At 36.5% G+C, this 22795-nt stretch overlaps 1 protein-coding gene across 5 annotated transcripts in view; it reads right to left on the reverse strand.

Moving 5' to 3' along the window:
- Positions 1-779: 779 nt before the first annotated feature.
- The window catches only part of STK17B (serine/threonine kinase 17b), a 48817-nt gene continuing 26801 nt past the window's right edge, over positions 780-22795 (reverse strand). For all 5 annotated transcript variants that reach the window (XM_054477886.2, XM_054477885.2, XM_054477884.2 and 2 more), the window contains 5 exons: positions 12952-13096; positions 10633-10759; positions 8317-8365; positions 6702-6881; positions 780-4807 (listed from right to left, as the gene is read on the reverse strand). In XM_054477886.2, coding sequence (XP_054333861.1) covers positions 4525-4807; positions 6702-6881; positions 8317-8365; positions 10633-10759; positions 12952-13096 — 784 coding nt within the window. In that variant the 3' untranslated portion in view covers positions 780-4524. The remainder of the gene's footprint in view (positions 4808-6701; positions 6882-8316; positions 8366-10632; positions 10760-12951; positions 13097-22795) is intronic.

Below are 22795 nucleotides of genomic sequence, written 5' to 3' on the forward strand. Positions count from 1 at the left end.
GAAGTTTGGTGATTACCCAGGAGACTCACCCCTTCCTTCTGTGCCCAAGTTGTTTATCTATGTTTTACAGCCTGATCTTCTTACCTGTCCATGTGCAGCCTGAGTTTTTTCCAAGGTTGTTTTATTTTTTGCCTGTTGCTGTGTGACTTTTCAGGCAGGCTGCTTCTGCAGTCTGAATTTTTCCAATCATTTTTCCTTTCCTTCTCCCTCAAAAACACCCATCAGGTAAGCTTCATTCAGGCACGAATTACAGTGCTACTGCCTGTTAGTTCAATGTTAATGAACCAACAATATATATTAAATGAAGCACGATTAAATAGAAATACACAAAACAAAATTATGCATCGATCAATTGTTTAAAATGCTATGAACAGAGCCTTGCAGGAACCTAACCCTGTATTTCCCCTAGGAGCAATGATTAGTAACTAAAGTGTGGGAACTTTATAGAACATAACTACCATGAATAATGAGAATTGACTGTACCTTAGTCTACAACCAGATTATAAATATCTTGAAGAATCTCTCATTCATCTTTTGTGTAACATGTAGTGCACTATAGTGCAACATGTAGTACAGTTAAATTCATTGACATTTTCTAAAAATTATTCCTTGATACCAGCGAATATACCTACTTGTTTTCAGATTTATATGCCTTTATAGATATGTTTATTAGACACAAAGAGGGTTCATAGATGGCCTAGGTCAAAGGGTAGAACATGCAGACATACTTTTAAGAACAATAAATTTAGAAATGCTTTGAAACAAATGACAACCACAGATATAAAAAAGTGCTTTTTAATTTTTAGCCAGAATGATCAAGTTGATGTAGATTTTCTACTGGAATACTCATAATAATGTCTGTCTATATGCCTTAAGCAATATTATTATTTAACAAAATATGGCAGGAAGTTGTAATTTATGGAAAATTTACAATTATTCCTTAAAATACTTTTATAAAATTATAAATTGATAATAATCCCCTCAAACTGAAGTGAAATACTTTTAATACTACTTGAAATTAAAGTACAGTTGTTTATACAACAATGAATAAGGACAAGATATCAAACTGAAAATTCAAAAATAAACAGAAGAAATGTAAACAGTTCTAAAATATCATTATTTATAAATGCTGCTTAGAAGAAGGCTATTCAAAGCATGGTCCATTAACTATTTGTGAGCTGTCCAGAATGAAAGAGGCTTGTGCCAGAATGAAAATCAATTACATCACTAATCATATTGGCTCAGTTGACTTTTTTTAAATAACAAGACTTCTTTGATAAAGGAAGCAATGCGTTGATTTATATTCTGGCACAAGTCCCTTATCTCATTACTGACTAGAGCAGGGGTCCCCAGTCCCCAGGCCACGACCGGGCTGCACAGAAGGTTGGGGGCAGGGGGAGCGGTGCCAAGCATTACTGCCTGAGCTCAGCTTCCTGTTAGATCAGCCATGGCATTAGATTCTCAAAGGAGCTCGAATCCTATTGTGAACTGCACATGCAAGAGATCTAGGTTGCATTCTCCTTACGAGAATCTAATAATAAATGTAATGTACTTGAATCATCCTGAAACCATCCCCTTAAACCCCCAGTCCCGTGGAAAAATTTTCTCCAAAAAACCCGTCCCTAGTGCCAAAACAGTTGGAGATCGCTGGACTAGAGAAGAGTTAACGGCTTACTTCCTTTAAAGTGCCATTACAATTTCACTGCTCAGAGCTAGGTTCTTTGCTGTAGGGAAAATAATTAAAATGACAATTGTAATTGCCATCTATATATCATCTATTTAAAAATGCCATCTATTTAGAGATCCTACCCAAAAAGTAAATTAAACTTTAAAATATCACAATATAACACTTATATTCTCATGTGTTCAAGTGTTACTGACATTTGTCCACTCATAGGGGTTCTCTAGATTCCTACTTTAGAGAAATACATTATACTTTTCAATCGTGGGAGAAAGAGAGTAAGAATTGAATCATTTGCTAAAAGGCTCTTAAATGATAGGTTCATTTTCATATTCCAATCAATAACGTTATTTAAATTCACACCTTTGTAAAAACAGTGCATTTTTATATTCTTTGTGCAACCACTAGTTGCTTTACTATAAAACTTAATATCAGGAAAAAAGGCATGGAAATTTACAGCTCTGTATTCTACTAATTAAAGGTAGATGTAAACTATTTTAAGATTTTCAGAGAAAGAGAAAGTTGGTATAAAATGTCTTTTTACAAATGAGCTTATAATTTAAAATTCAAATATTTCTTGATTTTTTGGAGGATGGCATGATTCCTCTAAAAATTAAAAATATAATATGGTCTTCAGAAACATAATCATTTCATTATCCAATGACTTACTAAGCTTTACTTGCATTATCTTAACACCAAAGGCAAGTAAATGGACAATCAACAATTTAGAAACAACTCATCAGTTTTAGATATACAAGGGCTCAATTTAGATTATACAATGTCTAGTTTATTGGACCAACAAACTACTTAAAGAATTTAAATGTCATAAGAAGAGAACACAAAGTCATATAAAGAATATAAATGTCATAATTTATATGTCATAAGAAGAGAGCTCCTGGGTGGGGGTGCGGTGGCTCACGCCTGTAATCCCAGCACTTTGGGAGGCCGAGTCGGGTGGATCACTTTGAAGTCAGGAGTTTGTGACCAGCCTGGCCAACATGGTGAAACCCCGTCTCTACTAAAAATACAAAAATTAGCTGGGCACGGTGGCATGCGCCTGTAATCCCAACTACTCAGGAGGCTGAGACAGGAGAATTGCTTGAACCCGGGAGGCGGAGGTTGCCGTGAGCTGAGATCATGCCACTGCACTCCAGCCTGAGCGACAGAGCAAAACTCCGTCTCAAAAAAAAAAAAAAAAAAACAGCTCCTTTGGCACCTGAGTTGAGCACAATATACCACAGCAAAGAATCTTGAAAACTGTCTAAAGAATGTATTGTATCTATCTATAGATATATACATACACCTGTACATACACACGTGCACATATACACACACAAGTAGAGAAAACTTTTCCTTAACAAATGCTGAAGACGTTAAAGGAATTCACCATGTGGTCAAATAAAATGACCTGATAGTTATTCAAAACAGTTTTAAGTTATTATTAAAGAATTTGGAAACTTACCAAAATTTTGAGACATTAAAGGTCTAAAGGGGGAACATCAGGTTGTTGTTACTGTTTGTCAAAATATTTCTTTTGATACAGCACCATGGTCATGAGATCATAGTTATCTTAACATGATAACAGACCAATATAACGGTCATCAGGTGACAATTCATAAAAGATTACCTAAAAAGGACTAACTTTCCCCATCATTAGGACTGGATATAGTCTCTAGCCATAAGCAAACATTTTGCTCTCCCTAGTCTCTTTCTTGCATTGGTCCTAGCAAAAGACCACAATGAGGGGCCACTCTGCAGATGGCTTTAAGCTGAGCCTCCTCACTCACTAGGAATTTCACACAAGAACTTCAGACGAGCCTGATGTCATGTTTTATGATCACATCAGTCTTGCTACTGCTGACTCGCGCACTGTGTTAATAGACCTACCGGTGCTGTAATTTTTAATGCATACTTTTAGAACTCTGAATGACTGGCTTGTATTCTAAGATGCAGAAGACACCTAAAATTCAGTAAGCTGTCTGAGTGTGTCAACATATTCTTCTATATTCAATTAATAAATATGTTTGACTAAAAATAGAGAATATTTAATTTTACCTAAGTATCTTCTACTCTAGAAATTCTGGAGGATTAAAAAACTCTACACTTGCATACCAAATATCTCCATCTTCCAGACCTTGTCAGATCTCAAGTAGGTTGGGAGGAGGAAAAAGACATTTGCGTTAAAATATGAAGGCATGCTACTCTTTCCTCTGCTCCAACTGGTAAAGAATATCCCTGATCAGGTTTCTAACTCCCTCTTTCCTCTGGTTAAAGGATCTCTCTCATATAACAGACCATAGAGAATGAAAATCTTATAAAGTTTCAAAATATTTGTAATTGAAAGACATTTTCAATTGTAAAATGTCTCTTGAGCATCTATAAAGTAGAAAGTATTTTGGCTTAAATTTCATACTGCTTTCCTAAACAAATTATGTTGATAGAGGCATGGTATAAGAGTCACCTTAGAGAGAGAACCTATTAAATTCCAATGTCTTCATTGTGTTCAGTTTACACCAACTATAATAAAACTCAAGCCACTTTTTTTGTTGATATGCAAAACATTTTGGTAAGTTCATTTGAACTTGAATTATTTCATTAACATGTAAACTCACATGTACAATTTTACTTTTTGTCATATATTTAAATATTTTCTTATCTGCAGAGCTATCTCAGGATATGAAATCATGCTAGCAACTAGTAATTTAACATTAAAACACTTCCCTAAATTATTCCATGGAAAAGTGCATTTACAATATAAACATGTCATATATGAAGCTACAAACCATAATCTCACTGGAGTGGATATAAAATTTCAAATTCAGTCCAAATGAGTCAAAGAAGTGCTAACAAAGCAAATCTGAAACAAGTTCATGGGGACTGGGTAATGAGTCATCGAAACGAAATCTTTTGGAAACCATGCTGCTATCCTCTGGGATATTCTCTTTGTCTTCTCTATCACCACAGGTTCCATTACAGGAGGATTTAGAAGTCTTGTCTTCAGAGGACCTTATAGAATGATCCTGAGTTTGAGAGGAACTGGAAGTTTCTTCAGGGTGAAACAAGTTTTCAAAGTCCCACTGCTGTAGCCAAGAATGAGAAAGGCATATCTCTGCTGTTGGTCTTTTCCTTTGAAAGAAAGCACCAAGGGAAAATTGAGAACTAAAAATCAAGTTGAAAATGTCTTCAGTTTGATAGATTATAGACATATTTTTTACTTATTGTGAAAACAAAACATACTCATAATATAAAATCCAAACAGTACAGAAGAGAATAATAATGATGATAGCCACTAACATTTACTGAATGCTTAGTTATATGCCAGGGACTATTCTATATGCTTCAAATACATTATTTAACAATCACAAGAAACTCATGAAATGGGTACTATTATTACCCTCATTTAACAGATATGCAAAGTAGGGTACCAGGAGGCTTGAAATTTACCCCAAATCTCCTAACTTGTAAATGGTACAGTTAAGTGGAACTTTGACTCTATCGTCTGTGCTTTTAAGCATTACACCATATTATCTCTCATGAAGGTAAAAAGTAAAATTATTTTCTCATTCCCCAAGCCCACCTCCAGATATTTTTTCCACATATATGTGCATATACATACACAAACATATACACACACATACACACACACACACACAGCTTCACATACTCCATGTTTCTGCAATTTGCTTTCTTTACTCACTCAATAATGCATCTCAAGCATTTTTCCACATCAGTACAGAGTTAACATATTTATTAACAGCTGTATTATTTAGTACTCTTCCATATGGATACACCATAATTTATTTAACCAGATGCTCATTGAAGCTTCCAGCATTTTGCTATTATAAATATGCTTCAATGAATATTGAGAAAATGTTTTTTGGGAGCTTCTCTAATTATATTCATAGGATGAGTTACTAGTAAAGTTACTGGGTCTTTATATTTTGAAAGATGATGCTTAACTGCCCTCCAAATAACTTTTTTTTTTTGCAATGGAGTCTCGCTCTGTCGCCCAGACTGGAGTGCAGTGGTGTGATCTCAGCTCACCGCAACCTCTGCCTTCCGGGTTCAAGTAATTCTCCCGCCTCAGCCTCCTGAGTAGCTGGAACTATAGATGCATGCCACCATGCCCGGCTAACTTTTGTATTTTTAGTAGACATGGTGTTTCACTATATTGGCCAGGCTGGTCTCGAACTCCTGACCTCATGATCTGGCTGCCTTGGCTTCCCAAAGTGCTGGGAATACAGGCGGGAGCCACCACACTCAGCTGACTCGCTTCTTTTGTAAGGCTGTCAAAGGGCATCCAATCCTTCAAGATTTCACAATCAGTAAATGATACTTGTTATGTACGTAAAATTATTTTATTTTATTTTATTTATTTTTTTGAGACGGAGTCTTGCTCTATCGCCCAGGCTAGACTGCAGTGGCGTGATCTCTGCTCACTGCAAGCTCTGCCTCCCGGGTTCATGCCATTCTCCTGCCTCAGCCTCCCAAGTAGCTGGGACTACAGGCGCCTGCCACCATGCCTGGCTAATTTTTTTGTATTTTTAGCAGAGATGGGGTTTCACCATGTTAGTCAGGAGGGTCTCGATCTCCTGACCTCGTGATCCGTCTGCCTCGGCCTCCCAAAGTGCTGGGATTACAGGCGTGAGCCACCGCGTCCGGCTGTAAAATTATTTAACTATAAATCATTTACAATAAAGTCTTATCATAACCAGCCATGTGTATTGTAAATTTCTATGACTATTTTAGGTAATTTCAGGGATTAGTAGTGGCTTGTGAGAGAAGTAACTCAAATCTTTTCTTTACTTCAAAATCCCCTGTTGTATATTTTATATCTGAAGTTATGTGTTTGTTAATGATTGCTCATACCACCTCTCTATTTTACCTAGAACTTGTGCATATTTCTAATAATTTTATACTATTTTAGAATATACTTTCTTAATAGGCATATATTATTTATTCTGTAATAGTATTTAAACAAATTAAATTTGTAATAGTATTTAAACAAATTATTACTTACTCTGGATTTTTTACTAAAAGGCTCTGAATAAAGTCTGTGGCCAGCTGTGAAACTGATGAAAAAGTTTCTTCTGAATAATCTACATTAACTTGAGAAATATTGAGGTATGTTTCTTGATTATCTTCTCCCACAAATGGTGATGTGTGAGTTAACAACATATATGCTATTATACCAATATTCCTGAAAAACAAGGGAAGGGAACTTAAAATGTATGTTAATTTTTAAACATTTATACAAAGTACAATCGACATTCAACATACTCCTCTCCTCAAAACTGGTATGGTTAAACTACAGATTTACATTGCTTTTCAAAGTTCCTATATTATTAAAACTAAAATAATGATCTCAAAGTGTGCCTCACAGAAAGAGAACACAAGGGAATGCACGTGTTATATAAATACAATGTATTCAATATATATTATTGCTACCATCTATCCTTCACACAGATACCTGCTGTGGAGTACACAAAGCTGCTGCAGCATTTCCTAAGTGGTTTCCAATGGCAAGGTAATGACTTGTGAGATGTTGAGAGGTTCTGCACAAATAGAGGCTGCAAGTTTGGCAAAGCACAAAGCTGGGCAGGCAAATTTTTTCACTGCAAACCTTTTAAAATTTGTAAATGTGTTAATGGCAAGTCTGGTGCCCAGGAGCCAGAAAAAGACAATATAGTACATGTTTCACCAACTTATTTAGCCATACCATCTTTTTTCCTGGGCAAACCCATGAGCAGTTCCACAGAACACAGAACAGGTCTAAACCTTCCACTTGGTCTGAGGAGTCAGTCCCCTTTGTGGTCTCAACTGAAGCTCCAGTATCAGTTCTGGTTCTATTCCCTATCATATTCTCTCTTTGCTAGCTACAAAAACTCACAATTTCCCAGAGATGTACTCTCATAAAAGTACATTTTTGGATGGGCCTGACCTAATTATTCTGCTTAACAAATACCTCCTTCTAGCTTTTTTTTTTTTTTTTTTTGTCACCCAGGCTGGAGTGCAATAGCATGATCTCAGCTCACAGCAACCTCTGCCTCCCCGGTTCAAGTGATTCTCCTGCCTCAGCCTCCTGAGTAGCTGGGATTACAGGTACGTGCCACCATGTCCAGCTAATTTTCACATTTTTAGTAGAGATGGGGTTTTGCTATGTTGGCCAGGCTGGTCTCTAACTCCTGACCTGATGATCCGCCTGCCTTGGCCTCCCAAAGTGCTGGGACTACAGGTATAAGCCACCACGCCTGGCCAACTCTTTTAGACCTAGATCAGATGTCTCCCTTTGTGAGGTGGAGCCTGGCAATGGACTGTCTGCTGCTGCTTCTATGCTTATTAAGCATTTCACCTTCATCATAAAATATGTAGCACTGTACTGCAGGTATTTTGTTCTTTTACTCAACTGAGTTTTCATCACAGAGAGATTTTCCTATTTATTTCTGTACTTTTGGCTCAGAACTTGTGTTATTTAAAAATAATGGAAAGGTAAATATTTTCCTGTAGCATAATAATGATATTCAAATAAAATCTTTTGAAGAAAGCCTTATTATTTACTCTTGGAGTCAAAGAACCCCAGAATATACATTTCCCAACTTTCCATAAAGGTGTTTAGGTAACTAACAACATCTTACCACATATCTGTTGCTGTGGTAATGGGATCATAGTTCAGGATTTCTGGAGCTGAAAGAGAAGATAAAACTTAAATTCAATATTGACAAATTTTAAAACAAGAAAATCACTTTATATTATGTTATAACTGGGACCGGGCATGATGGCTTATGCCTGTAATCTCAGCACTTTGGAAGGCTGAGGCAGGCAGATCACCTGAGGCCACAGTTCGAGACCAGCCTGGCTAACATGGTGAAACCCTGTCTCGACTAAAAATACAAAAATTAGCCAGGTGTGACGGCACATGCCTGTAATCCCAGCTACTCAGGAGGCTGAGGCAGGAGAATCCCTTGAACCTGGGAGGCAAAGGTTGCAGTGAGCTGAGATCCCACCACTGCACTCTAGCCTGGGTGACACAGTGAGACTCTGTCTCGGAAAAAAAAAAAAAATTGTAACTGGATTTAATTTTGGAAAGCCTAGTGATATAAGATGATAGAAATTTAGAAATTTAGCACAGTATTAATTATCCTATGATTGGACATTTAAACATCCCTAATATTGAGTAAATTATATGATCAGATGGTTCAAAAACATGGATAATATTCTTGGAGTAATTAGTGGCTAGGTAGTTAAACTCATTTAGGTTAATCTCAGAAAAAACAATTATAAAAAAGTAAAACGCTGGAAGCTAGAATTTTAAAAAAAATTTTAGTTTTATTACTTTAGAATTAATTTGCATTATTTTCTTAGACTAATTTAGGTTTTTCTTTTAGGGTAGACAGGATCATGTGCATCTGCAATGACATTATGAGCAAATTTTGCTTCTCAGAAATGCTAGATTTTCATTTTTCTGATGGAGTTTCGCTCTTGTTGCCCAGGCTGGAGTACAAATGGCACGATCTTGGCTCACTGCAACCTCCGCCTCTTGGATTCAAGCGTTTCTCCTGCCTCAGCCTCCCAAGTAGGTGGGACTACAGGCATGCACCACCACACCTGGCTAATTTTGTATTTTTAGTAGAGATGGGGTTTCACCATTTTGGTCAGGCTGGTCTTGAACTCCTGACTTCAAGTGATCCACTCGCCTTGGTCTCCCAAAGTGCTGGGATTACAGGTGTGAGCCACTGCACCCAGGCAGAAATGCTAGATTTTCAAGTGGATTAAACATTCCTCTTAAATTATCAAGGACCTAATTTCCAAAGCAATTAATTTTCTGCTGTCTTCACTTGCCAAAAAAAAAGTGCAAAATAAATTCTCTATGCTTTCTAAACATTACCATATTATTTCAAATTAGTACAGTCCAAACTAGGATTTATGAGTGAAAAATAAGTTTCTTGTTTCACAATATGGTTTCATAATTTCCCCAAAGAGAAACTGTTTCCTAAAGCCTAACGTTTTTATTAATAAAGCCTTTAAATCATATACAGTCGGCTTCTATTAAACCACCTACATTTTCACATACTTCTGTGAGCTGTGTTACCAATAATTACATTCATTTATTCTAGGACTATAGCCCCAGTTACCATTCAAAAGTTAGTAATTTTCTCTGTTTTTTATTTTTGGAAAAGACAGCGGCCTAGCTGAGTTGCATCCGTTCTGTTTAGCTGTATCTTTTCAATGTCCACACAGGGACATCAGTATGAACAACAAACAAAAAAAGGTAAAAAGATTATAAGTTAAAATACTTCAAGTTTATATACTGCTTCATACAACTGAAAAACCTTTCATATGCATAATCTAATTTGTTGATTTCATACAATATGCCCAGATTACCTAATCAAAGGTTCTTTTTGGCACCCTTCTTCAAAACCCTACTTTCACAACCCTATGCAAAACCTCATATTCTAAAGCAGCAGCAATAAACAAAAATGAGGTGGCGAGCTCACAATTCCTGCAAGTTTAAACTGAAGACATCTGTATTGTGAACAGCTCTGGAATTGGGACCAGACAGAAATAGAAGTGAGATCTAGCCAACAGCCAGGCCTCAAAGACAATCATAGCCCACTTCACTGTAGCAGTTTTTCTTTTTCCATTTTTCTCTTTTTCCCTAACTTCCCTCTTACCCATTTCTTTTTTCCTTATGTACAAATCCTTTATACACATTCAACTTGTACACTTACATATTCAGTGTCCCCTGAATTGCTGTAAATGTTTCATACTTTTATTCAATACATTTCATTTAAATGTGTCATAACCTAACCAAGTTTTAATGTATCAAAATACTTGAACCAATCAAATCCTTTTAACTGAATCGAATTACATGCTCTAAAATATAGTTCTACAGAGGTATCATTTACTTAATAAATTTCAAAATGGTATAGAAAATAAAAGGAAATTCTTACCTAAATATTCTGGTGTTCCCATGATTTCCCGAAGTTCACACGCATGCCCTATTTTTCGAGACATTCCAAAATCTACTATTTTAATGTCCCCGAGAGGGTATATGCTGCTCAGTAATATATTCTGTGGCTAAATAAAGTACAACAAAAACATGATAAGTAATATACAATAAAAGCATACTAGTCTCAGATGGAAGGTATATTAAGTGGAATATATTGCTCAGCTATTATACATTTCATTGAGCCATGCATCAAACATTTACTGACTTACTACTTAGGCGGCGCTATTATTCAATGATGCATAAAGCCAAAAACACACCCAAAAACGATTCTAGGTTTGAAGAGAAAAGGAGTTAAATGGAAAGATTAAGATATAGAATACTCAGTAATAAAAAGACTACCTCATTCTGTCAGTAAGAAATTCCAAGAAGGCTTTGCAGTAGAGATGCTTAAGTTGAGACTTAAAGAGTATGCTGGTTAGAAAGGTGCTCTGGGTAGCTGGGTGCAGTGGTGTGAACCTGTAGTCTCAGCTACTCCGGAGGCAGGGGTTGGAGGATCGTTTGAGCTCAGGAGTTCAAGAGTAGCCTGTGCAACATAGTGAGACCCTCTCTTAAATAAAAAAATAAAAAAAAAAAAAAAGAGGCCGGGCGTGCTGGCTCACGCCTGTAATCCCAGCACTTTGGGAGGCTGAGGTAGGCAGATCACGAGGTCAGGAGATCGAGACCATACTGGCTAACATGGTGAAACTCTGTCTCTACTAAAAATACAAAAAAATTAGTCAGGCGTGGTGGCAGGCGCCTGTAGTCTCAGATACTCGGGAGGCTGAGGCAGAAGAATGGCGTGAACCCGGGAGACGGAGCTTGCAGTGAGCTGAGATCGCACCACTGCAATTCAGCCTGGGCGAGAGTGAGACTCTGTCTCAAAAAAAAAAAAAGAACAACAGAAAGGTGCTCTGGGGAACAGCACAAAAGGAGGCATGAAGGAATGAGCACGTAAACATTTCCAGAAATGAAAAATGGTAAAGTACAATGGGATGATTCTGGATGAGCCAGGTCTGACTGTTTCCTGGCTTTAGCTTAGACAATAAGAGGGCATAGCACACCTCATCCATTGCCTCCTAGAACCACGTGACTTTGCTTTACTACTACTGCAGGCCCATGGCCTATTACAAAGTCCCCTGCTGCTGTCATAACCCATACCTCTGCCAAGGTGCTACTCCCAAAATCTGTGCAAAGAATTATAACAGTCGCTTAACTTTGGGGCAATCTCATGCTTGTTTATTACTAAAGCACAGAGCTTATTACAGGAGAAAAGGTAAAGGTAATTAGCTCTGTTGTTGTCAACCACAGGTTTATATGCCATCCCAGACTTCAAGGGCTATGCAATGCTATGTAATGTACTTGGGTTGATGTTAGCAGGAAAATGACCCAACAGGAAGCTGGTGGGAGCATGATTATCTTGGCATTTACTATGTTGCTTCTTTTCCAATATTTTATCAGTTGGGGAAATAGCAGGGATACTAGATGGTAAATACTGTCCCTCTGCTCCATAGTGGGGCCCAAAACAGAACTATAGCGTTTTTTCTTTTGAAAAAGCAGTAAGAGGATTTGGAAATTAAGGGAGAGGCCTGGACTGTAGGTGGAGATTTTTGAATTATTATTATTATTAAAGTGGCAATAGAAGCCAAAGGCTCATGCAAGGAGACCACATAAAAATAGAAGAATCTAATGCTCAAAAAATGAGAGACAGGCTGATTCAGATCTTAAGGTCCTTGTGTGGTTATGAAAGAAGGATAAGGAGAAAGGATAACAACATGAGAGATGGAGATGAGAGACTGGAGGTTCGGGGCTTGGGTAAAGAGCCTGAACGATCTGGAAGATGCCAAAAGACTGAAAACCTCAAGACAAAAATGAATGAAGGTAATAGGAGCAAATGAATGAGGATTAGCAGGATTTATTTTCAGAGATGGAGATTACACAATTGAGCATTTCAGAGATAGACAGCATTTTAAAATAAGAAGGTCCAGGAGGTGGTTGTAAGAGTGGGATGGAATGGAATAATTCCATCTAATGTAGGATTAGAACACAGGAATGATGCATTTTAAGAGCCCAGTAATTTGAGCTGCTCACACACGCAGTCTTCTCCTTTCTGCCAATATAAAATTAAGGCCATGTAGCACATGTAAGCAAAGAGCACACCAGTGCAGTCTAGACGACCAGGAACCAACCATTGTTTCCTGTTAATACCAGTTTGCAATTGTGCATACGAAGAGCAGAAGAAGAACACAGATGTTGCATTACTTTAAATCACATGTTACGTTACCTTTAAATCAAGGTGTACAATGTTATTCTGATGTAGATAATAAACTCCTTCAAGTATTTGTTTAATAAGTCTGATAACATCATTTTCAGAAACCATTTCAGCCAACTCAGGTAAACACAGGTTGAAAATTTCTCCACCTGCAGCACTAAAATAAAATTCAAAGAACAGAGACTTGAAAATTCATTCACCTAAACACTTTAAAATATTGTGTACCTGTTAAGTAAAAGACATGCAACTATATAAATGTTAATACATTACACTTAAAGACAGAGCAGGGAAGTGAGAGATCTTTAAGGAAAAAAATAAGTGATGATGGCTAGGCGTGGTGGCTCATGCCTGTAATCTCAGCACTTTGGGAGGCTGAGACAGGCGGATCACTGAAGGTTGGGAGTTCGAGACCAGCTTGGCCAACATGGTGAAACATCTCTACTAAAAACACAAAAATTAGCTGGGCGTGGTGGCAGCTGCCTATAATCTCAGCTACTTGGGAAGCCGAGGCAGGAGAATCACTTGAACCTGGGAGGCAAAGGTTGCAGTGAGCCGAGATGGCACCAAGACTCCATCCCCAGAAAAAAAAAAAAAAAAAAAAGAAAAAAGAAAATAAATGATGAGACTATTTCAAATTCTCGGTACTAATACTTGAATATTAATAAATAAAACTGAATTGCTTTATCATCCGATAATGTTGCAGCCTGCCTTCACTGCAATAAAGATAATAAAAATAGTAGCTCTTTGTGCTCTCCTCATAGATACACATCTATATGTATTCATATATATACATATATGTTTTCATATACATGAATTCTTATATATATATCATCTATTTTGAGCCTCATGACAAACATGTGAGGTACATGGTTATTACACCCATTTTACAGTAGAAACAAGTTCAATTAGGTTAACAAACTTGAATATGAGTAAGAATCTGCATTCTTAGCCAATACCATCCTGTATTGTAGCTTCATGCAGAATACTTGGGGCCAGAACACAAATAAATAAATAAATAAATTCTAAAGAATTGAAATTTAAAGAATGCTGAAAAAGACATAGTGAAAAATTCCTAGGTTTGGAATGAATTATCGAAACATAAATCCTAACTCTTTTATTTACCTGCAATATAACTTAGGGTCAGTTACTTATAGTCATCTATAAAGCAGAAATATCAATAAAATCAACAGATTTTTTGAGGGGGGATTAAATCTAAATAAGATAAAATTAGTCAGAACATCATGCAAAAACATTTATACAGTTATTCATCAAATTTATGAGGTATATTTGGGAATACACAAGTATATTCTATTTGATAAAATAGTAACTCACTCTAGAAAATACTATTACTGTATTTTTACTTCTTTGGCTCACTGCTACAACCACATCAAGAACAGTATCTAGCATGCACTGCAGTAGGTGGTCAGTAATGTTTGTTGAATGAATGAATGATGGAATGGGTGGTGATTCTTTAAGAGGGGTTGACACTGGGGATTCAGAAGTCTCAGTGACTGCCAAGAGGAAGAAATTTGTCATAAGTGTTAGGAGCCATTAGAAGAAAAAATAATGGTGGGCTCAAATTTGAGTCCCAAGTTAAAAGTCACAAGGACTGACACTTCACACTCTAGATATAATTTGCAATTGAGCAATCTAAACACTAAGCCAGTGAGAAGCCACAAACATTTGCTGCTTTACACTTTCTGACTTTGCAGAAAAAAACTCCATACGACAGCTTATAAAGAATACACGTAAAAGCTCCAATCACATTTGTGTCACTTTAACCCCATTACACTCACCAAAACTTGCTGTAAATTCATGAGACATATTTTTTTTTTTTTTTTTTTTTTTTTGAGACGGATGCTCACTCTGTTGCCAGGCTGGAATGCAGTGGTGCCATCTCGGCTCACTGCAACCTCTGCCTCCTGGGTTCAAGAGATTCTCCTGCCTCAGCCTCCCGAGTAGCTGGGACTACAGGCGCACGCCACCATGCCCAGCTAATTTTTGTATTTATTAGAGACGAGGTTTCACCATGTTGGCCAGGATGGTCTCGATCTCTTGACCTCATGATCTGCCCATCTTGGCCTCCCAAAGTGTTGGGATTACAGGTGTGAGCCATCGTGCCTGGCCGAGACATTAATTTTAATATCTGCCTCAACATATCATGATAAAGATAATCTGAGTATTGAAAAGTGTAGTTTGCTATTAAATTTATAGTAGTGAACTCCAAAATAAGGTATATTAAGACAATTTTGGGAATTCACATTTTTTTTAATCTAAAAAAAAGAAATACACTAATCTTCAAGAATAATTAATATACGGACTGCCTAGTGGCCCTTGGTCTACATGTCAGTATTCATTTCTCACACCCCTTCTCAAGGTCTCCTGAGGGCAGAGTGGGAATCCAGGCACAGACTGGCAGTGACACCATCACTCCTTCCCTTTCTGGTTACATTGTTTAGTTTCAATGATACAAATCCTCTCAAAATAGAAAGTGGTCTAAATACATTCCTGCAAAGACAGTCAAAATAATATTACAAATAGTATTATATTAGGTAATAGTACTAATGCAATCATAAGCAAATAAGAAAATGAAGAAAGAACACTTTAGATTCTCTTAGAATATATTTTTTGTTAGGTACTTTACAAGATATAAATACTAATAATCTAGTCCTATCTTATAAAAATCAGACCAAATAACTTGAAATTATTAGAAAACAGTATAAAATATGAATTTACATATTTACACCCCCTAAATATATAAAAAATAGATGTATATTCTTCATATGTACAGCAACATAAATTGTTTAGGTAAGAAATTTATTCTTGAATACTTTATGATTATTTACCAACATTTTATATTACAAATTCGTTAAAGTTACTTCCATAACCAGAACACTCCACCAATTCTAAAATTAAAAACAAAATACAAGAAAGTAAAGTGAAAGTATGGAAAGCAATTCCCAGTGTCTAGGAAGAGACAGGATAGCACAGTGCATATAGGAGTGCCTACTGAAATCAAGACTGCCTGGGTTTCACTCTAGCTCTGTCACTAACTAGGCTAGGTGAACTGGGACAAAATGTGCCTCTGTTTCTTCTACTGTAATGTGAATAATATAATAGCTCCTACTTCATGGTCTAAGAATTAAATTGGATAATCCACATAAAGTATTGAGCACAAACATCCTAGAAGAATCAAAGCAGATCATTTCAATAAATACTTATCACAGTGTCTGACACACGGTAAATATTCAATAGATAACAGCTATTTTTTTTTTTCCTGAGACTGAGTCTTGCTCTGTTGCCCAGGCTGGAGTGCAGTAGCGCAATCTCGATTCACCGCAACCTCCCTCTCCTGGGTTCAAGCAATTCTCCTGCCTCAGCCTCCCGAGTCACTAGGACTACAGGCGCATGGCACCACACCCGGCTAATTTTTTGTATTTTTTAGTAGAGACGGGGTTTCACCGTGTTAGCCAGGATGGTCTCCATCTCCTGACCTCGTGATCCGCCCACCTTGGCCTCCCAAAGTGCTGTGATTACAGGCGTAAGCCACCGTGCCCAGCCAATATCAGCTATTATAATGAGCCAACAAACATTAATTGCAAATCTAGCCAACATCTCACCTTTCCAAATTTTGGGACTTTTTGTTGAACTCTGATTTTGAAGGAAATTTTTAAAGTCTTTGCTAAATTAAAATCTATTTTTAGAAACACTATATGGTACATATAAAGATGCACACACTATATTCTTAAGTGAAAAAGGAGACTTACAATAGAATATGCCCAGTAGATCAAAATGTTGTCTCTAAAAGTACATATGCACAGACCAAAAAATAAGAATAATTTTAAAATACAGTAACATACCATAAAGTAACCATCATTTACATGTGATTTCCCTTTTCTGTATCTCCTACAGAGTTTTTTGCTTGTTTTAATAATAAGATCAGATAAAATATTATGATCGTCAGCCAATCACACTGTCTCTTCCTTTTAGTTTGACAAGCTGACCAATGTATTTCGTAGGACTGCCATTTCTCACACAACAGAGGAGCATAGATGGAGCTACAGAAAATACGAAAATTAGGAAGAGTTAAGAGGAGGGAAAGAACCAATAACACAAGCAGCAAATTGTAGAAGTTAGCAGAAACTGGAAAAAGAAACAGAAGCAGTAAGCAGCAAACAAGACTCCTGTCAAGGAAAGCACCCTGAGCAGTCACCCAGAGCAGTGACTGAAAAAAAAAAAAAAAGAAAAAAAAAGAAAAAGAAAATTATCTACAGTCAGAAAAGCCGCCTATATCTTATCATTGACCTGGGAGCTACAATCAGGTGACTTCCACTCTTTCTCTCTAAAAGGAGTTTGCCCCTTGCAGGGATATTAACAAAAAAAATTTAGAAATTCAGCATCTGTGTTCACTTGCTAATGCATATATACATGTGCTATGTGTGAGAATATGTGATAACAGTACTTTAGCACAGGTTACACAGTCATGAAAACCTATGTGCTATATATTATCTAGCTCTACATCTGTCTTTTATAGGGAACAGCAAGTAGAGAAGATCTTTTAGAAATATTCCTATAACATAAAGTTAATACATGAAAGATTAAAATCAGAATATTTTCCTATCAAAAATGATAGATTTCTGTGAGTTATAGAGAGCCAAGATTTTCAGTAAAACAAAGTAATAGCTCAATTATCCATAAAATGCAAATCTAGTCATATAGCTTTGAAAAGCCATGGTAAAGATTTTTAAAATAAGTATTTATTTCTAGTGATCAAAACGAACTTGTTTAAAAATCTGAATATTGAGTCTCTTTAAAATTATATTCCTATGCTAATGGAAGAAACAAAGTCCATGGGATTTTAGAATGGAAAGACATTAGAGTATTAACTAGACATATGACATGAATACCAATCTTCCTTTTTGGAGGACTGTTTTAAAAATCAAATGAGAATACAGACACTGTGCCTATCACAGTGCCTGCCAGAGTGTAAATGTTCAACATACGTTATGGTTGAAATTGTCAAGATCATATTAAAATGTTATTTCTTTGGTGATTCAGATCATTCCAGAAGGTAAGGCTTTCTGTTTTGCATGTTTTGTTACAGTCTCCATCCTTTTCTGTTGGGTACTTAGTATTTACCTAGAGATGTTTAGTAGGCAAAATTTCTTGACAAAAAGAAAATAGCATTCTCACATAATCTCAGAGTTGTCTCTGATGAATGTAAGTTCCCCTTTTGATCTTCACTATTTCTAGGACAAAGTTTTTGTTCTGTGTTCTCCAAAAGGTAAGTTTTTTTTTTTTTTTTTTTTTTTTTGAGACTAGTCTTGCTCTGTCGCCCAGACTGGGGTGCAGTGGTGCGATCTCGGCTCACTACAAGCTCTGCCTCCCAGGTTCACACCACTCTCCTGCCTCAGCCTCCTGAGTAGCTGGGACTACAGGCGCCTGGCTGATTTTCTGTATTTTTAGTAGAGCTGGGGTTTCACCGTGTTAGCCAGGATGGTCTCTATCTCTTGACCTCGAGATCCACCCACCTTGGCCTCCCAAAGTGCTGGGATTATGGTGTGAACCACCGTGCCCGGCCATAAGTATTTTTTATGACCAACTTTAATTTGCTCAAAATGCAGCATTAAAAACTTAATATGTCCAATTAGATAATACCTTCCTTCCAGAAGTTTTTAAAAAAGCTTTTTAATATGTATAGCTATATTTTATTTAATTCTACAAATATGCTTTAAAGACACTTGGTATGGAAAAGTCTTTGTCTCATGGATAGTGGTGATGGAATGACTCAATTATCCTCGAATTTTCCTCCATATGTATAAACAGATCTAATATTACCTTCCAGAAAAGTAAGATTTATATTACTTTCTGAAGAAATAAAAGGCTAAAACAATCATGTAGACTTCATAACTGGCAATGAAATACTTTCCTATGAACTATGTATTAAAATAAAAAAGGAAAGATTTTAATAATTGTTAAAAGTGACAAGCAGGTTGCAAGAATTCACACAAGTAAACTAATTCACACAAGTAAACTAATTCAAAAAACAGGTTAGGTAGAGGCAAAACAAAACACAAAAGCAAAAAGAGGCTATAGTTTTTCCAGAAGAAAGTTCTAGAATGATTCATATAATTAGCAAATGTAACAAATCAAAAAAGTGCCTTTTTTTTTTTTTTTTTTTTGAGACGAAGTCTCACTCTGTTGCCCAGGCTGGAGTGCAGTGGTGCAATCTCAGCCCACTGCAACCTCTGCCTCCCAGGTTCAAGCAATTCTCCTGCCTCAGCCTCCTGAGTAGCTGGAACTAGAGGCGTGCGCCAACATGCCCGGCTAATTTTTTGTATTTTTTTGTAGAGATGGGGTTTCACCCTGTTAGCCAGAATGGTCTCTATCTCTCGACCTCGTGATCCCCCTGCCTTGGCCTCCCAAAGTGCTGGGATTACAGGCGTGAGCCACCACGCCCGGCCAAAAAAGTGCCTTTTAAAAGTGACTGTGTGCTGCTCATATAGAAGGAAATTTGACATCATCTAATACAACTACATATGCATTTACTCTTTGACCAGCAATCACTCTTCTAGGAATTTACTCTAAAGCTACATCTCCATAATAATTCCCATTCACAGAAGGTCGACTGACTAAAGCAAGATCCAACCACACAACAGAGTACTACGCAGCCATTTAAGAAACCAGCCCTAATAATAGTCAAAAAGATGCCTATGAACAAATGTAGAATGATTTCTGGAATATATTCTTAAGTAAACAAACAAAAATACAAGGTGCAAAGGAGTATATATAATATACTACCTTTTCTGTAAGAGTAGTAAATATATACAAGTTTGCTAATGTTTGCAAGAAGAAACACATAAAGAATGAGACAGAAGGAATAAATGTGGTTACCTACAAAGGTTCGGTTGGAGGAGAGTAGAAAGAATAGGAATGAGAGCAAGATTTTGCAGCATAGGGGATACATGTTTATACATTTTTTTGTGGTTTAAAAAAACAATTATTTACTTTTTTTTTTTTTTTAATATATGGAGATGAGGGTCTCAGTTTGTTGCCCAGGCTGGTCTCAAACTCCTGGATTCAAGTGATCCTCTGGCCTTGGCCTCCCAAATTGCTAGGATTACAGGCATGAGCTACTATGCCTGGCCACATTTTTTTATGTTTTGAATCATGCAAACCTTTTTTAGAATTTCAGAATAAGAATTTAAAAAATCACATCCTAACACTGAATATAAACAGAAACAAATGTATCTAACTATATACATAACTCTAACTAGATACCCTTAATGGGCTATAGTCTAAGTGCAAAAACAATGTCCAAAAAAAAAAATTGTACTAAGTAGTTTGCTGTTGGTAGTAGTATTAGTATTGTTATGCTGGAACTATTTTGTACGTATTGTTGGATAAAGTGAATGAGCAAGTATTTCTGAGAACCTAGGTTTTCACTGTGAGAGAGGGGAGATGCATATATAGAACGTGAGAAGCGATGAAGAACCTTGTAGTGGTGGACTTCAATTGGAGCTATGAGACTAAATTCATGATTTTGAAAAAATATGATTTCCTAACACTATCCTTAGAAAAGGCCTAAAAATAACGATACTCCGTTAAAAGCGAGCATGTCCAACACCCATATTTGGTTTCTAAATGCTATTCCCACTTAAAAAAACCAGAACGTCTCAGAGAGATGGCTGATTACAGGTCTGGGGCAGGCAAGATAACAAGATGACCCTGGAAATCTTGGTGTGCATAAAGCAAGGGAGTCCTCAAACACCAATGAGATTATATCAAAAGGACATACGAAGTAGCTTGAAAGGGAACCACTGATAAGCTTCGGACAATTTGAGCATGAAAAAAAGACAGTGGCAGAAACTGATTAGAACTCATTAATTAAAACATAATGGGTTATTTTCCATTAATGCCATGTGTTAGATTAATTTAAAAAAACATGAAATCCATAGAAATATTAAAAAGTAGGAAAGGGAAATCACTAGATGAAAAGTTAAGAAGATAATATTGGCCAGGAGTGGTGGCTCACGCCTGTAATCCCAGCACTTTAGGAGGCCGAGGCGGGCAGATCATGAGGTCAGGAGATCGAGACATATTGGCCAACATGGCGAAACCCCGTCTCTAGTAACATACAAAAAATTAGCTGGGCGTGGTGGCACGTGTCTGTAATCCCAGATACTTGGGAGGCTGAGGCAGGGCAATCGCTTGAACCCGGGATGCGGAGGTTGCAGTGAGTTGAGATCGCGCCACTGCACTCCAGCCTGGTGACAGAGCAAGACTCCATCAAAAAAAAAAAAAAAAAAAAAAAAAAAAAAGATAATATTCATTCACATGGTCTGTAAATATCACTACACAGATTAATTAAAAAGGGAAAATGTTCCTTTACAATGAGGAGAGCTAGAAGACTACACCTTAAGCATGTTCAAATTTAACAAAACCAGTAATAAAACCACCTGACTTTATTGCCACCTGATGTGATACAATAAATACACATCATCACCCACACCAAATACTTCAGCATAAAAAGGAATATCATAATACCTACAACTTTCAAATGGTTCAGTAAATGTGGCAAAATGCCAACAACTGGTGAATAAAAGTGAAGAGCATAAGGATGTTAACTGGTGAATAAAAGTGAAGAGCATAAGGATGTTAACTGTACTATTTTTTCAACTCTTCTACAGATTTGAAATTTTGTAAAATAAGAGTTGGGGAAGAAAAAGTGTGTAGGATGATTTGAGGACAGAATTGATTGGGTGATAGTTATTAAAGATTCCACCATTTTAATTTCACCATATTAAAATTATGCCACACTACTAAAACAACTAAATCTGATTAAATTTTTACCTTCAACTGAGACTACTAAATGTGACAATGCCACCCCAAAAGCGGAAGGCATAGTAATTAAGCCGAAGTCCTAGCAATAAATTTTAGTGGGTCTTAGTCACTCTGGTAAGACATTTAATACATTAATCTACTTAAACATTTTCTGAGTGCTTGCTACGTTTCAGCCAGAGGTATAGAGATCAGTAAGTTCTGCCAGTTTACTGGGTAAGGTACCTGAGTCAATTTTCCGGAGTATGAACAAGGTTCATCCATAAAATGTCTCAAATCTTTCCGATGTATTTTGTCGTTGCTGTTTGGATGAACCCCCAAAAGAGGATTTTATGAAAATAGTCAATGTTCTTATGTATATTCATCCTCCAAACCTAGTATTCCTCTACTGTTTTGACAAATGTTAGCTACTTTTTACACACTTCAAACATGCAGATGTTATGCAAGTAGGTAACTTTTTAAAGGTAAGCTGAAGAATCTTTGACAAAAATAATTACAAAATATACAAAAAATGAAATCATATTGGTAGTATCTTGGCCTTTCCTGCAATTCTAATTTATTCTGAAAGTGCTATATAACACGCCTTAATATGGTTCTGGGAAATGTACATACTATTCATTCTTAAATGAACTACTTGTCAGTTTAACATTTTGCAAAATCTTCATTTTCATTCACAAGTTGATTCCAGCCAATCTATTTTGTGGAACAAAAACCTTAATTTTAAAATAACTAAATACAAAAATGAGGTTAATATACCTTTAAATTAAAAAAGGCAATGATGCAAGTTAGTTACTAAAAAGAATTACTATAGTTAGCAATACATTTTTTACTAAAATAAACACTTATCTCTTTGTAGTTTATCATAAAATATATTTACTTCATTAAAAACTATTGGCACCTAAGGCATACTAAACATAAATCTAGCTGATCTCTTCCAATTGTTGCAGATGTTCAAACACATTTTACATACTTAGAATAAACGTGTCAGACAATCATGCAACAAAGGCACTCTGTA

This window comes from Pongo pygmaeus, chromosome 11 (genome assembly GCF_028885625.2).
Source record: "Pongo pygmaeus isolate AG05252 chromosome 11, NHGRI_mPonPyg2-v2.0_pri, whole genome shotgun sequence".
Taxonomy (NCBI): Eukaryota; Metazoa; Chordata; class Mammalia; order Primates; family Hominidae; genus Pongo; species Pongo pygmaeus.